We start from the raw sequence: 15,367 nt of genomic DNA, 5'->3' as shown, positions 1-15,367 counted from the left end.
CCATTTCCCCCATTATGAGGCATAGCAGATTTCTCAATCATAATGGTATTTGAGATACCAACCAATGCATGCACCTCAGTGTATAATTTAAGAATGAAGAGTTGATGAAACTCTTATTCGATATTACACACTTTGAAAACACTTCTGCCAATCCTCTTAGATTTGAATTTCACAACAACCTGATAGCTCAGGTAGACTCAGATATTGTTAATCCTGTCTTAAAGTGAAGGGAAAATATGGCCTGAAGAAGGGAGACAAGCTGCCCAAATCACATCATAAATCAACAGCAGAACCAAGTACTGCAAAGCTGACCCTTGAACAACTAAGGAGTTAATTTGCATATAGCTTAGAGTCAGCCAACCATGGACTGTTTAGGACTATATTATTTACTACTGAAAAATATCCACACCCAAGTGGACCCGTGCAGCTCAAATGCACACTGGTCATGGGCCAACTGATTTTCCTCAACACCATCTATGTTGTCATCACAACACAAAGGCAGAGAGAGAGCAGCAGTGGCAGCAACAGTGGCAAAACGAGGGCAGCAATCACCAGTTGGGGGCTGACTGGGTGCCAGGCATCGTGGTGGCACACTGTGTAGGCGACCTCACTTGTTCTTTCTTAGAACAATATGGATAGCGGGGCGAGGCAAGTGAAGGGCCTTTGACTTGGGTCACACAGTCAGTGCAAGGCACACTGGTCACTCGGCTCCACACCTGTCTGCCTGCTTGGTCTTGCTCTCTGATGGGTGGCTCATGGCCTCAGATTTTTAGCCCTCAAGCCTGCTCAGAGGTCACCTTCTCCATGAGGACTACTCTGAACATGCTGTATTCAAACCTGTAACCCATCCTCCCACTCCTCCCAAAGATGATCCTCCTTATGCTGCTCTTATCACATGACTTGACTTTTTGCTTTTGATGTTGATTATTAATATAATGTTTGTTTTTGATGTTGATTGTTCATATAATGTTTTGTTTTTGATGTTGATTGTTAATATAATCTGCACAGGGCAAGGCAATATAATCTGTTTTGTTTTTTATGTTGACTGTTAATATAATCTGTTTTGTTTTTTCACCAACATACCCAGGTGCTCAGACAGTGCTATCCAATAGAACTTTCTATAAAAGCAAAAATGCTCTTTGATCTGCTGTATGGTAACAACTAGCCAGAAGAATAAAACTGAGCTTGAAGAACCAAATATTTAAATTTATCTAATGTTATGACTTAACCTTGTCACATGTGGCTAAGGAATACCCTACTGGATAGCATGGGCCTAAGACAAAATCTAGCACAAATACACTCTCAATAAATAGTTGTTCAATGAATGAATTTATAAACAAGTAAGGCATATTTTCCACATAGCCTACAGACCACTTTTCACTAAATTAGTTTTTTTTTTTAATAGAATTAATGGCTGGAAAAAAGTTCAGATTAAGAAAATAGTTTGAAAATTCAGACAATATGACCAAAATAGTAAGTACAGATTTCTCAAAATATTGGCTCCTTGATGTCATCTGTGACTCAAAACCTTCCAAAACATTTTTTTGAAAACAGAGGGAAAGCAAACCAGTAGCACATAATGAAACCCCATTAGGACAAAAAACAGTGATATAGTTATGATTACTATAGCCAGGCAATACCTTTTTGACCTTGTTTTTTTTCTCATAGGTCTCTGAGAGAGGTTTTTTCTTCTGCTGAGGTGTGTCTTTGGAGAATAAATACTCAAATTCGCTAGTATCCCGAATATCAGGTTCTTCTAAGGAATCCCATAAAGTTGGCGTAGAATTTTGGCTTAAAAGAGAAAATGGCAAGTTAAACGTAAGAACCAAAGAAAAGAGAACAGAATACAGTGACATCCTTAATTCATTTTTTAACTCCTTTAACAACTCTAATGAAGCTTGAAGAAAAGCGTTTTATGATTATACATTTTTAAGTCAAAATATACTACAAAGCATTAAAGCAAACAGAGGTTTCCAAAACAGAATGGTCCTTGTGCGAGTACATGTTGTTTCGAGAAAGAACCAGAGAAACCCCGTGGGGCCAGAGCGCCAGGGGTGTGTGAGCTGCCCCTCCCTCAGTCTGTGGCATTTTCACAATGGGTAAAATGGGCATCGTATAAAGGCTGCAAGTGAAGGGAAAGGGAAAGTGTTAGTCGCTCAGTCCTTTGCCACTCTTTGTGACCCCACAGACTGTAGCCCGCCAGGCTCCTGTGTCCATGGGATTTTCCAAGCAAGAATACTGGAATGGGTGGCCATTTCCTTCTCTAGGGGATCTTCCTGTTCCCTGGGACTGAACCATGGTCTCCTGCATTTCAGGCAGATTCTTTACCATCTGAGCCACCATTCTGAGACATTCCATGGGATAATTCCCAAATATAATGAAAATGGAGTGATAAAGTGAGGATTTATCCTCTTGTAGATTTTTTTCTATTTATTTCAAATATGGTTTTCGGGTTTAGCTCATATCAACTAAGTACAGGACTCAAATACGTACACAAATTCATATATATATATATGAATAGGCTGTGCTCATTTAGAATATTTGGTTTAAAATACACTATCTCAACAGTAGTATTAATAAAAACAAACAATGCCATTGCACCAGCCCCTACGGAGATCAGCTAAAGCACCCATGTGGAGACTGTTTTGTTTGTTTGCTTTTTTCTCTCTCTAAAAACAGATACAGCCTAGTTTTGAAACAAAGGGAGGAAAGACGATATGGGAAATCAAGTTCAAAAGAACTGCCTCTGAGAATGGCCTTAGATGGATTACTATTCAGGCTCCTTTTAGTCAGAACATATTTTCTAAATATCTACTTCCTTAACTTACTTTCTCAACTTACTTTCTCACCTTATTTTTAAACACTTTTAATGCCCAAAGACAGTTTACAACAAAGTCTTATCTACACATCAAATAGACACATCAAATGTGCATGTTTGTTATGATCCATAATATCTACAAATACTTATTTTTGTTTCAATATCTATTTTCACAGTGAATGAAAAGGAAAGAAACTACTATTACATAGTGTGGTCCGTACAGTTTTTTGATACTAAATGACAATTTTTTTGCATTTGAAACTGTTGGCAACACTGTCTTTTCAGGCCTGAGTGTTCACATTTTGCTGTGTGTCTGCCTTTCCTGTGAAATATGACATGTGGCTTCTTGCCCATAACAAAACTGAACATTTGCTTTTCTCCACTTTTTGTGTTTTCCTATTACAAATAGCTGTGAAAAGAAGAGAAGCGAAAAGCAAAGGAGAAAAGGAAAGATATAAACATCTGAATGCAGAGTTCCAAAGAATAGCAAGAAGAGATAAGAAAGCCTTCTTCAGCGATCAATGCAAAGAAATAGAGGAAAACAACAGAATGGGAAAGACTACAGATCTCTTCAAGAAAATCAGAGATACCAAAGGAACATTTCATGCAAAGATGGGCTCGATAAAGGACAGAAATGGTATGGACCTAACAGAAGCAGAAGATATTAAGAAGAGATGGCAACAATACACAGAAGAACTGTACAAAAAAGAGCTTCATGACCCAGATAATCACGATGGTGTGATCACTGACCTAGAGCCAGACATCCTGGAATGTGAAGTCAAGTGGGCCTTAGAAAGCATCACTATGAACAAAGCTAGTGGAGGTGATAGAATTCCAATTGAGCTATTCCAAATCCTGAAAGATGACGCTGTGAAAGTGCTGCACTCAATATGCCAGCCAATTTGGAAAACTCAGCAGTGGCCACAGGACTGGAAAAAGTCAGTTTTCATTCCAATCCCAAAGAAAGGCAATGCCAAAGAATGCTCAAACTACTGCACAATTGCACTCATCTCACACACTAGTAAGTAATGCTCAAAATTCTCCAAGCCAGGCTTCAGCAATATGTGAACCGTGAACTTCCTGATGTTCAGCTGGTTTTAGAAAAGGCAGAGGAACCAGAGATCAAATTGCCAACATCCGCTGGATCATGGAAAAAGCAAGAGAGTTCCAGAAAAACATCTATTTCTGCTTTATTGACTATACCAAAGCCTTTGACTGTGTGGATCACAATAAACTGTGGAAAATTCTGAAAGAGATGGGAATACCAGACCACATGACCTGCCTCTTGAGAAATTTGTATGCAGGTCAGGAAGTAACAGTTAGAACTGAACATGGAACAACAGACTAGTTCCAAATAGGAAAAGGAGTACATCAAGGCTGTATATTGTCACCCTGTTTATTTAACTTATATGCAGAGTACATCATGAGAAACACTGGGCTGGAAGAAGCACAAGCTGGAATCAAGATTGCTGGGAGAAATATAAATAACCTCAGATATGCAGATGACACCACCCTTATGGCAGAAAGTTAAGAGGAATTAAAAAGCCTCTTGATGAAAGTGAAAGTGGAGAGTGAAAAAGTTGGCTTAAAGCTCAACATTCAGAAAATGAAGATTATGGCATCTGGTCCCACCACTTCATGGGAAATAGATGGGGAAACAGTGGAAACAGTGTCAGACTTTATTTTTCTGGGCTCCAAAATCACTGCAGATGGTGACTGCAGCCATGAAATTAAAAGACGCTTACTCCTTGGAAGAAAAGTTATGACCAACCTGATAGCATATTCAACAGCAGAGACATTACTTTGCCAAAAAAGGTTCGTCTAGTCAAGGCTATGGTTTTTCCTGTGGTCACGTATGGATGTGAGAGTTGGACTGTGAAGAAGGCTGAGCACCGAAGAATTGATGCCTTTGAACTGTGGTGTTGGAGAAGACTCTTGAGAGTCCCTTGGACTGCAAGGAGATCCAACTAGTCCATTCGGAAGGAGATCAGCCCTGGGATTTCTTTGGAAGGAATGATGCTAAAGTTGAAATTCCAGTACTTTGGCCACCTCATGCGAAGAGTTGACTCATTGGAAAAGACTCTGATACTGGGAGGGATTGGGGGCAGGAGAAGGGGATGACAGAGGATGAGATGGCTGCATGGCATCACTGACTCGATGGACATGAGTCTGAGTGAACTCCGGGAGTTGGTGATGGACAGGGAGGCCTGGCGTGCTGTGATTCATGGGGTCGCAAAGAGTCGGACGCCACTGAGCGACTGATCTGATCTGATTACCATTTCTCTAACGTAATATTTGAGGCATTTAAGAATATATATGTGACATATGTAAGTTGTATAACAGATAGTGAGTACCTGTGAAATCGTCGCCCGAGGGCTAGCATATTCCCAGTGAGGTACATGCATGTGTGTGTGCTCCTTCCTCAGCACCACTCCTGCCCACACTCACTCAACTTGAGTTCAAAACATGAACACCTTTAATGTTAAATGCTTTTCTCAGCTGCTCTTGGCAAAGGGGTTCTTGGTGGGATAAGACAACCAGGAAATTTTGGAGCATGCTGCCTCAGAGCTGCTGGATAGGGCCTCAGCAAGGTCTGGGAAGCTAAGGAGAGGGTGCCAAGAGGGAGGTGACGTCATGCACAAGGAAGATTATTCAGACCCATCCCCCCATCTCCTGCACCTGTACCATCTGGCCCCAGCTCCAAGGACTCTGAGTTCAGGTCAGCATGATGAGGGCGGTACCTCACTCATATACTGAAGTAAATTGGCTTTGGAAGCCATGTTGAGCACCTCATGACCATTTCCAACATTATGTCCATGGGAAAAGGCATTTGCAAAAATGAATCACAGAATTTTGGAATACCACTTCTCAGCAGGTTGCAGGCAACTGGGTTGGTGGGACAGTAACAAGGAGCCGCTCACAATGGACCATCTGCCATCATGGTCAACTTTTTCCTGACCACTGAATCAATTTTAGCTCAAAAGAAGAGAAAGAGGAAGGCAGAAGGAGGAGGAGGTGAGGGGAGAAATAATGGAGCGGGGAAGCATGCCGGCATAAGCAGGAAGGAGGGTGGAGCAGGAAGAGGGCAGAGGGAGAGGAAAGATGCTTTCTCATTAAGAAGGTACTTATGAGGAAGCCCAAAAAGGTGGCTGGATGAGTGTTTTTCTTTAAAAAAATAAAATAAATGGCTTTGCCCTACTCTAGAAACAGAAAACAGACATCAAAGAAAGCAAAACAGCGAAAGTTTAAAATCCCATTAGCTGGAGGAGAGGCAGTGTGTATATAATAGAGAAAATTCATTTTTTATTCCTAATTCCTCAGAAGACCAAGATCAAAATTTACCATGTATATTATGAAGTACTTACTCCTCTGGTGATACAAAATAGCACCTCTTTCCAAAGAACGATCCCAAATAATTTTACTTCTGTCCATAATGAGTAGTACACAGCATCTTCAGACCATTTTAAGTTAAAAGATGTAGTCATGCTCTGAGGTACAAAGATATTTTGAGGGACTCATAATAAGAGACTAAACCCCTGTGCCTAGAACTCAGGCTCAAAGCTGACATGTTCACCAAGCAGGGATTTCCTTAAGTCCCAGGTCAGGAAAGTGGGTACATTCATCTAACTTTTCATTTAGCTCAAAATGGACCTGCTGGTGGCAGCAGGACTTCAAACTCCATAGGCCAATTCTTCCTCTGCAGCCGGCAGTGTCCACATTTCCCCATTTTATAAGAAAGTCGGTCGTTTTGGATTAGAGGTCGGTCCTACTCCAGCCTGAGCTCATCTTAGCCTACCTAATTACATCTTCAACACGCCTATTTACAAGTAAGGTCACAGTCTGAGGGAAGGGGGAGGGGTCAAGGCCATTAGTAAATCAATGTGGGGGGAAGCAATTCAACTCACAACAAAACTGAAGCCCTAGATTTATGGCGAAGCTGATAAGAGCTTGAGCATTCAACTGTTTTCTCTCTCAAAATGTCCAACTATAGAAGGACAGAAAAAATGCAATGATTACCTCCAGCTTGTCTTTGTTGTCTTAAACAGTGAAGGACTCACATCTCCTAGTTGTTACTATTACGCCACTGATATGGTCCAGGCTATTATTTGCTCATGAAGTCTTATGGGAATGAAGCTGAGGCAGGTTAGGGAGACCCAAGTGTGGAACAGCTGTGTGTGCCCCCAGAACACACCATGCCAGGGCTGATGGGTGAGCTTCATCACCCTGGAATGACTGCACATTAATTTGAGAACACTAATAAGGGAACATGGCTCCAAATATTCTGAGAAATAGTTTCTTAGGAAATGTCAGCTGAGCCTTGAGTGGGAAAAGAGGAATGCTAGCTAGTACACTGGTTAATGGTAGGAGCTATTTCAGGACTATTTCATGGTTTTTTAATCATTCATTTGGTAAGTTTAAATATAGAGTATTAACATTAAAAAAAATACATTCGTGGCTCTTATTTTTTGATGAGAGTAAAGGGGCTAAATACAAAGTACACAATCAACTTGGTTCACCATATGCTAGTATCAAGGTGTGCCCCATCCCGCCCAGAGTGATTTCCATCTACTTGCTCACCGAATTGCATGTTATTTTGTTCACTATCCTGCCGTTTCTAAGCAGAATGTTACAGAAATAGAAAAATTTTATAATTTGGGGAATAAGTTCAAAAATTTAAGTGTGAAAATCTATTCTATATTTGCTGTTCTTTGCCAACAAATGAACTTCACACCTAAAGAATAGTCAAGAAGCCACTCAGTATCTTTCTTATTGTCCTCCTGATGGGCTCCAAAATGAGGCAGAAGAAATCCAATCAGATCTGTCTGAGTGGGAATTTTCAAGCAAGCATCTCTTGCTGCCTTACAGACCCACCATAACAACCTATACAAATGGAAGATGCTTTTTAGCTACCTATCCATTGGCACTTTCTCTAAAGGGCAACAAAGTATAAAAATGTGAGGGTGCTCAGTGGCGAGGGGTACCAGAGTTCAAGCAGAGAGAATTGATATTTTAATACTCCCCTCTAAACTCAACATTCAGAAAACTAAGATGATGGCATCTGGTTCCATCACTTCATGGCAAATAGATGGAGAAACAGTGGCAGACTTTATTTTTCTGGGCTCCAAAACCACTGCAGATGGTGACTGCAGCCATGAAATTAAAAGACACTTGCTCTTTGGAAGAAAGGTTATGACCAACCTAGACAGCATATTAAAAAGCAGAGACATTACTTTGTCAACAGAAGTCCATATAGTCAAAGCTATTCATGGTTTTTCCAGTAGTCATTTATGGATGTGAGAGTTGGACTATAAAGAAAGCTAAGCGCCAAAGAATTGATGCTTTTGAAGTGTGGTGTTGGAGAAGACTCTTGAGAATCCCTTGGACTGCAAGGATATCCAACCAGTCCATCCTAAAGGAGATCAGTCCTCAGTATTCATTGGAAGGACTGATGCTGAAGCTGAAACTTCACCTGATATGAAGAACTGACTCATTTGAAAAGACTGTGATGCTGGGAAAGATTAAAGGTGGGAGGAGAAGGAGACGACAGAGGATGAGATGGTTGCATGGCATCACCGACTCAATGGACGTGAGTTTGAGTAAACTCTAGGAGTTGGTGATGGACACGGAGGCCTGGCATGCTGCAGTTCATGTGGTTGCAAAGAGTCAGACACAACTGAGCAACTGAACTGAACTGAACTGATTTGAAGAGTTAATGACTCAGCTATGTCTGGTTCTTTGAATACAAAATGAAAAATTACACCTACTTGTTGAATATACACATCATAGGGCTGATGATACTATCCTAAAACAAGACAGATGTTCTAAAAATCTTCAGTGAACCTGAAGTATAGACTCAGGCTCAGTGTCTTTATGATTTTTCGCTAATTTCAGGGATACAGGAGGAAACCCTAACATAGCTCTGGGCTCTTCTCTAATCTAGCAAATGAGTATATGCCTTTAAGAAGGGTCTGACATAGAATATGTCATTTCTCCCAGTTATCAGTCCATAGAGAAAACAGAGAAGACCTGGTGGGGACATTCTTCCCAAAGCATTCTAGTCTCATTTATCCAAGGCATTCGCTATCATGTTTGAGAATGAGTGCCACACTGCAAAGACACTGAACGCATAACAATACAACATCACCTGTGCAAAACCCTGCAAACTCACAAGCTGAGAATGGACCAGGGAGTTGAATTTACCTCTTATCACTTATTTGTATCCTAGTCCAGTACAGAGGCTTCATTGGACAACTGGGTTCAATGGCTGGCTTCCGAGGACACTGGCCAGAAGAGGGGCCAACTCCGAAGAAGAGTCCAGGTGGAGGTGGGGGTGCGAGTCCTGGGGGTGCTGGAGCAGGAGGAGGACCCCCGTTGTTGGGCAGAGGGAGAGAAGGAGGGGGAGGCGGGGGAGGAGGAGGAGGGGGAGGTCCAGCACTTGGAGGCAGAGGAGGTGGGGGAGGTGGTGGCGGTCCAGTATTCACAGGTGGCGGTGGAGGTGCTGGTGGCAAAGGTCCAAGTCCAGGTTGGAGGGGGGGCGGGGGAGGGATGGGTGCTGGTAGTGGTGGGGCAGGAGGAGGAGGGGGAGGGGAAGGAGTTGTTTTCTGCTGATTCAGTGAGCTGCCTTCCGCAGGTGGTACACAGGTGTCTTTGTTGTCATTTGGGGGAGAGAGTTGGCTTAAAGAGGAGATGTTCAGCTTTTTAGGTATTATTTGGTTACTTCTGGTTGTCTTGCCTTCACCTTCGCAGGGTTTGAGGAAAGTCTCTCTGTCTGTCTGGATGCACACATTTCTGAAAGTCTTTGGAGGGCAGTCATCATCCGTGGAGACACATACATCTCTCATCTCTTCGCATCCTCCTTGCCATCGGTGTTCTAGCTCGTGTTTGAGATTCTCAATGGTTTCTTCTAGTCTTGCTGTTATTGCTGCATGCTCACCCCGGATGTGAAAGGCTTGAAGTTCAAACTGAGCCTGTAGAGATATCAATGGGAAAGGAAGCAAAAAATTTATAAAAGATCAGTGATCAGAAATAAAATATTGAATAGCATCCCCATACCACCAAAGCATAAGGCCGCACAGATATGGAAAGACAAGACTCATTCTTCTGAGAATGAGTGTAAATTTCACCTTATGAATTTTCCCAGGATTTAAATAGCTGGAGTAAAAACATAATTTCATCCAATCTGAGCTCACAGGCAACAATAACCATGGATTAAGGATAAAAGTAAAACAGTCATCTAAGAACTTCTACTGGTTTTAATATCAAATGCAAAAGAAAACTTTTAATAAAGATTTGAACATGACTGAATATACCTTTCATTACTTTTGGTTTGAGAAAAAGAACAAAAAAGGTCTGGAGATCCTTTTGGCTAGGAGCTGATACTCTCACGGTCATCCATAGAATGTCTCCCCTCTGGAGTTTCCAAAACAACACAGCAGAAAGAAAGAACTCAGGAGGAAGTTATGATACATGTGCTCTTTTTTTTTTTTTTTTTAAGTTTCCTTATCAAAGCTGCCCATGATCAGTATTTGTGTCTGTTTATAATCATTCATAATACAGTAATTAAAAAAAAAACAATTTAAGTGCAAAGAAAATGAACCTATTAAGATACTCTATATTTTAAAGTATTTTATAGGATACCTGTCTTTTTAATGCTTATCTTTTCAGTTATGTCAATGCCTTGAATCCATTACTTTTCACTTACCAGCACAAACTAGCATACTCTTGGTTCTTAACTAGTCCATTTCCCAGCATTCGAAATTATTTAGCCGTTTACAGTTAACTGGGATGCAATCATTTACAAGTTTATTAGTTTTTCTAAAATTCAATTTAATAGTAATTAAACATTTCTGGTGAACCTATTTAACTTCTTTCTTCCCCAATCAGACAGAAAACTCCAAAAGAAGAAATCAGGGGCAGTATCTGTGTCTTTATCTCTGTACCCCAGCAGCTAGAGAAGGAAATGGCAACCCACTCCAGTGTTCTTGCCTGGAGAATCCCAGGGACGGGGGAGCCTGGTGGGCTGCCGTCTCTGGGGTCGCACAGAGTCGGACACGACTGAAGCGACTTAGCAGCAGCAGCAGCAGCAGCTAGAACAGCAAATACATGGTACTGATGAGATGGATGGATAAAAACCACTGTAATAGTTATATTCAGTCACTGTCCCAAGAGCCTTCATTATGGCTTATAAGACGTAGTCCACAAATATCTAGAACACCAAAGGATATAAAAGTACAGTTATATCTTACATTAAAAAGGTGAAGAAATATTTTCAATGGCCTAGTCTGTCAAGGTCATGACACAAGAAAAGGTGGCATTGTTTGGAACATTAGTTCTGAGTAAGCGTTACTGTTGCTAAGGATAATATTAGAGGAAGGAGATGAATAGATTTCTAATCATTCTTAAAAATTTCCAAACAATGCCATCTTCGTGGAGTCATAGGCATAAAACGAGGAAAGCTTCAGCAGTCAGGAGGAACGATGTACTACAAATACAAAAACCAAAATACAAATACAAATACAAAAGTCCATCCAATCTTTCATGAGTTCTACTATCTGAAAGGAACTTCACGCTTCATTCAACTAGGTGATCAAGATCATCTTTGTTCGGACATCCTACCCATCTCCATCTCCCTCTCCCGCCTACCTCCACCCATATTTCAGCCCTGATTACCATCCTAAATTATCACCAATATTTAAATTTCACTTTAGTGCCTACTTTAGTTCTGCCATAGCAAACTAAATGTTGAATGTTGTTCCTAACTTGTTCACCTAAGAAGGTGAACAGTCAGATAATATTCATTCATTATTTATTTGGCTGCACCGGGTCTTAGCTGTAGCATGTAGGATCTTTAGTTGTAGCACATGAACTCTTAGCTGTGGCATGTGGGATCTAGTTTCCTGACCAGGAATTGAACCCAGGCCCCCTTCATTGGGAGAGCAGAGTCTTAGCCACTAGACCACCAGGGAAGTCCCAACAGTCAGATAATGTTGATGAGCCAATACTTTTACACAATCTTCACCTTCTTAATAATATGAAAGAGTTACAAAGACAAGCTCCAAAAGGAAACTTTCTTCTCTCACACAACTGGATGATATCTACCCAAAGGTCCCCACCTCTCCCATTTCCCACCTCTCAACCAATGATCTTTTAAGTTGGCTGAATCTGGTGAACACATCTATACAGACCATTTTGATGGCTCTGTAATTCATCTGCTTAGTGTAGTGGGTAGAGCACAAATTGGCTAGGCTCCTTAACCTCTCTGTATATCATTTTTCTCATACAGAAATTGGGGGTAATAACAGAACCTCACAAGGTTATGAGAAGTACATGAGTGAATATATGTAAAACCAGAGAGGAGTGTCTGGAACACCAGAGGAAATATAGAAGTTTGCTACAATGGTAGTATTAATGGTATTACTACCAATGGTGTTACTACTTATGGTAGTAATAATACAATGGTATTGTTTTGTCTCTTTGCTGCCTGACAGATCACGGAGGCCAGGGGCCATGTCATCTTGCTTTCAGCTCTCAGCACGTTTTCCAGCACCTTGCTCTATCCTTCTAAAGCAAAAAATAGATACAAAAATCCTCCTTTAATCTCTTCTAGCTGTTGCTCTTTCTTTTCTCACCCTCCCTCTTTTTCTTCAGAGTTTTTTTTTTTTTTTTTAAGAAAACACACAGCTCTTGCTTTATCTATTTTCTTATCCATGCTTCTTTCAACCAGTGACACCTTGATGCTAGGCCCACTATATTACTGAAACTCCATGATTTGAGTGTTACATTTGATCAGCATCTTTCAGTGATTTTGCCCTCTCGGCTGCACTGTTAAAGTTGACTGCTGCTTTGCCTTGAATTTCTATTTCCCTGATCGTCAAAATTCTCCACCCACCCCTATTTTCTTCCTATTTCTTGGCTCTCTGCAGTCAATCAGTGGACTCCTCTCCCTCCATTCATCCCTTAAATGTTGTTCCCCAGGCATGCTCCTTCCCATTTTACCTCACACTACACAATCTCTCTTGGTCACCCTGCATACTCATGAGGTAAATGACAGTCATTGACTCTATCGCAACTTCCAAACTGGTATCTTAAAACCATAATTCCAACTATCCTCTGAAACTGGTCTACCTGAATATTTTTAATCAGCCACCGCAGAGTCAGTATGTCTGAAAATGAAGTCATGATGTCAAAGCTCAGTCTCTTTGTCCTCTGAAATTCTTCTTTGCAATTAGTAGCATCAACATCCTCCCAATGATCTCTTTCATAAACCTGGATATCATGATAGATTCTTTGTTCTCTCTCATTCCTAACAGATTATCGATGAGTTTCATTAACTTCTCTGATTCATTCCTTACCTTCTACCCCCAATGCCTCAACTCTTCATTGGGTCTTAGTTACCTGGACAGTGACAAGAGTCATCTCAATAATATTCCTGATACTGGTTTAGACACATTCATTTTTAAAATTCATATCTTTATTCCTTAAAATCCCTTCAACAACTGGCCATTACTTATAAGCTAACATTAAATTTGTTTAACATGGCCACATTGAAAACTCTTCTGTGTTTGCCCATTTTGTCCACTCTTGGCTCCTGCCTCTTCTCCAAATATGCCCTAGATTCTAGTTCTATATAACTTCTCTCTCTCCCAGGACCATACTCATGCACCTGGCCTTTGTAAATACTGTCCTCTCTTAACACCTCTTCTGTCTGCTGCAAACACCCAAGGTAAGGGGACAGATTATCAAACACAGATTCCATGGTGGCTTCCTCACAAACTGTACTTACTAATATAAAGAATAACCATGAAATTTCCATGTACTCCATATCAATATGCTCTAATAGCCCAAATAAAGAAACCAGTTACCTTTGCTCTTCCCTGTTTCACAACTCGTTTTGATCATTTCAATTTCTTGTGCAGAAGCTCAACATGACATAGTAATTCAAAGTGATTAAAGTAATAAGCACCTTATTCGTTCTCTATCTGTCCATATGTAATTGTCTTTAGTCACTCAGTTGTGTCCTACTCTTTGCTACCCCATGGACTGTAGCTCCTCTATCCATGGGATTTCCCAGGCAAGAATACTGGAGTGAGTTGCTTTTTACTTCTCCAGGGATCTTCCCAACCCAGGAATCAAACTCATGTCTCCTGCATAGCAGGTGGATTCTTTACCACTGAGCCACCAGAGAAGCCCCTCCACATGTAATAGGGAGGAACAAATCTGACTCCATATTAGATCTGTTCCTTTTGCTTTAACCTGTGTCCTTTTTGCCTGTGCTTAGTCATGCTGGCTCTGTACCTTTTATAAAAGAATGTTGTCTATAGTCCGAAATATATAGGACAGCTTATTCTCAGGGATCTGACCTTCAAGAGTCCATTCATAAACAGAAAAAAACTTGCAGTAACAAAGAATAACATGTCTTGTTGGAGGTTTACAGGAACATTCCACCTAACAACTGATCATGCCCATCCCTCACCTTGCCTATAAAAGTGCTTTGCTGAAACCCTTTGGAGAATCCGGGGCTTTGGGGGCATGAGCTGCCTGTCTCCTTGCATGGTCCTGCATTAAACCTTTGATCTAAACATGTCTGGCCTCACTGTGTGCTGGGCACAGAAACTTGCATTCAGTAATACATATCCTATCAATTAGTTCAAATTGTTATTGGCTCTATTACAAATGGGGCTTTTCAGGTGGTGCCTGCCAATGCAGGAGATGCAAAAGATGCGGATTTGATCCCTGGGTCAGGAAGATCCCTTGGAGCAGGAAATGGAAATCCACTCAGTATTCTTACTTAGAAAATTCTATAGACAAAGGAGCCTGGCAGACTATACTATCAGGTCATGAAGCATTGGGCACGAATGAGCACGCAAGCACTATTACAAATAGACATCTCAAATCTGTGCGTATTATAAATCAAGCCTTCGGGAAAAGTATCTTTTAACACTTTTTCACTCTACTTTCTGTGCCACTTTTACTTTGTACCTGGAAATCATATACTGTTTCCCGTCCTTTATCTACAGCCATAGCTAGAAGGACTGTTAATGATTTGATGAATCAAATACACAGAGTAGAATTTTCTGTTGAATAATCATGTACTCCCAGGCATGACCCTGAATATCTTTATGAAATGTCAAGTCCAGACCCTCACAGTCAAAATTACAGATAAGGATGGATCAAGGGAACATAACGCTTTTAAACCCTACTGACTCTCCTTTACTTTTGCACTGAATGTGCTGTTTGTACACGGTAGACAAAATGACTGCAAACCTTCCAATTATTTTAAAATAAATGTTCTTTAGGACACAGGAAGCATTACAAGTTTCCCTTTCCCCAACCTTCTCTGCTAAAAGTCTGTTGTTTTTCTGCATTTACCCTAACATCATTTGAAAGGAGGCAGGTCTAAGTTTTGACATCTTTCCAATCTCCCCTAAGTTTTATCTCCAAACTGCACCTGAATTTTTATCTATCTTCCATTATTTTTAACTTGATTGCTTCTATTACTTTCATTTTCAATCACATTCTCTTCCCACCTGCCATAGTCTATTAGTCTAT

At 40.8% G+C, this 15,367-nt stretch overlaps 1 protein-coding gene across 11 annotated transcripts in view; it reads right to left on the bottom strand.

The window, feature by feature from the left end:
• FMN1 (formin 1) overlaps positions 1 to 15,367 on the bottom strand; it is a 501,299-nt gene that overhangs the window by 234,999 nt on the left and 250,933 nt on the right. For all 11 annotated transcript variants that reach the window (XR_011568786.1, XR_011568785.1, XR_011568787.1 and 8 more), the window contains 2 exons: positions 9,020 to 9,786; positions 1,641 to 1,791 (listed from right to left, as the gene is read on the bottom strand). Coding sequence is in view for 7 of the 11 variants with exons in the window: in XM_070797220.1 (XP_070653321.1) it covers positions 1,641 to 1,791; positions 9,020 to 9,786 (918 nt within the window). In the remaining 4 variants the exon portion in view is untranslated. The remainder of the gene's footprint in view (positions 1 to 1,640; positions 1,792 to 9,019; positions 9,787 to 15,367) is intronic.

The sequence above is a fragment of the Bos indicus genome, chromosome 10 (genome assembly GCF_029378745.1).
Source record: "Bos indicus isolate NIAB-ARS_2022 breed Sahiwal x Tharparkar chromosome 10, NIAB-ARS_B.indTharparkar_mat_pri_1.0, whole genome shotgun sequence".
NCBI lineage: Eukaryota > Metazoa > Chordata > Mammalia > Artiodactyla > Bovidae > Bos > Bos indicus.
Note: the sequence above shows the minus strand (reverse complement) of the source record. Positions and strands in the feature narration are given on the sequence as shown.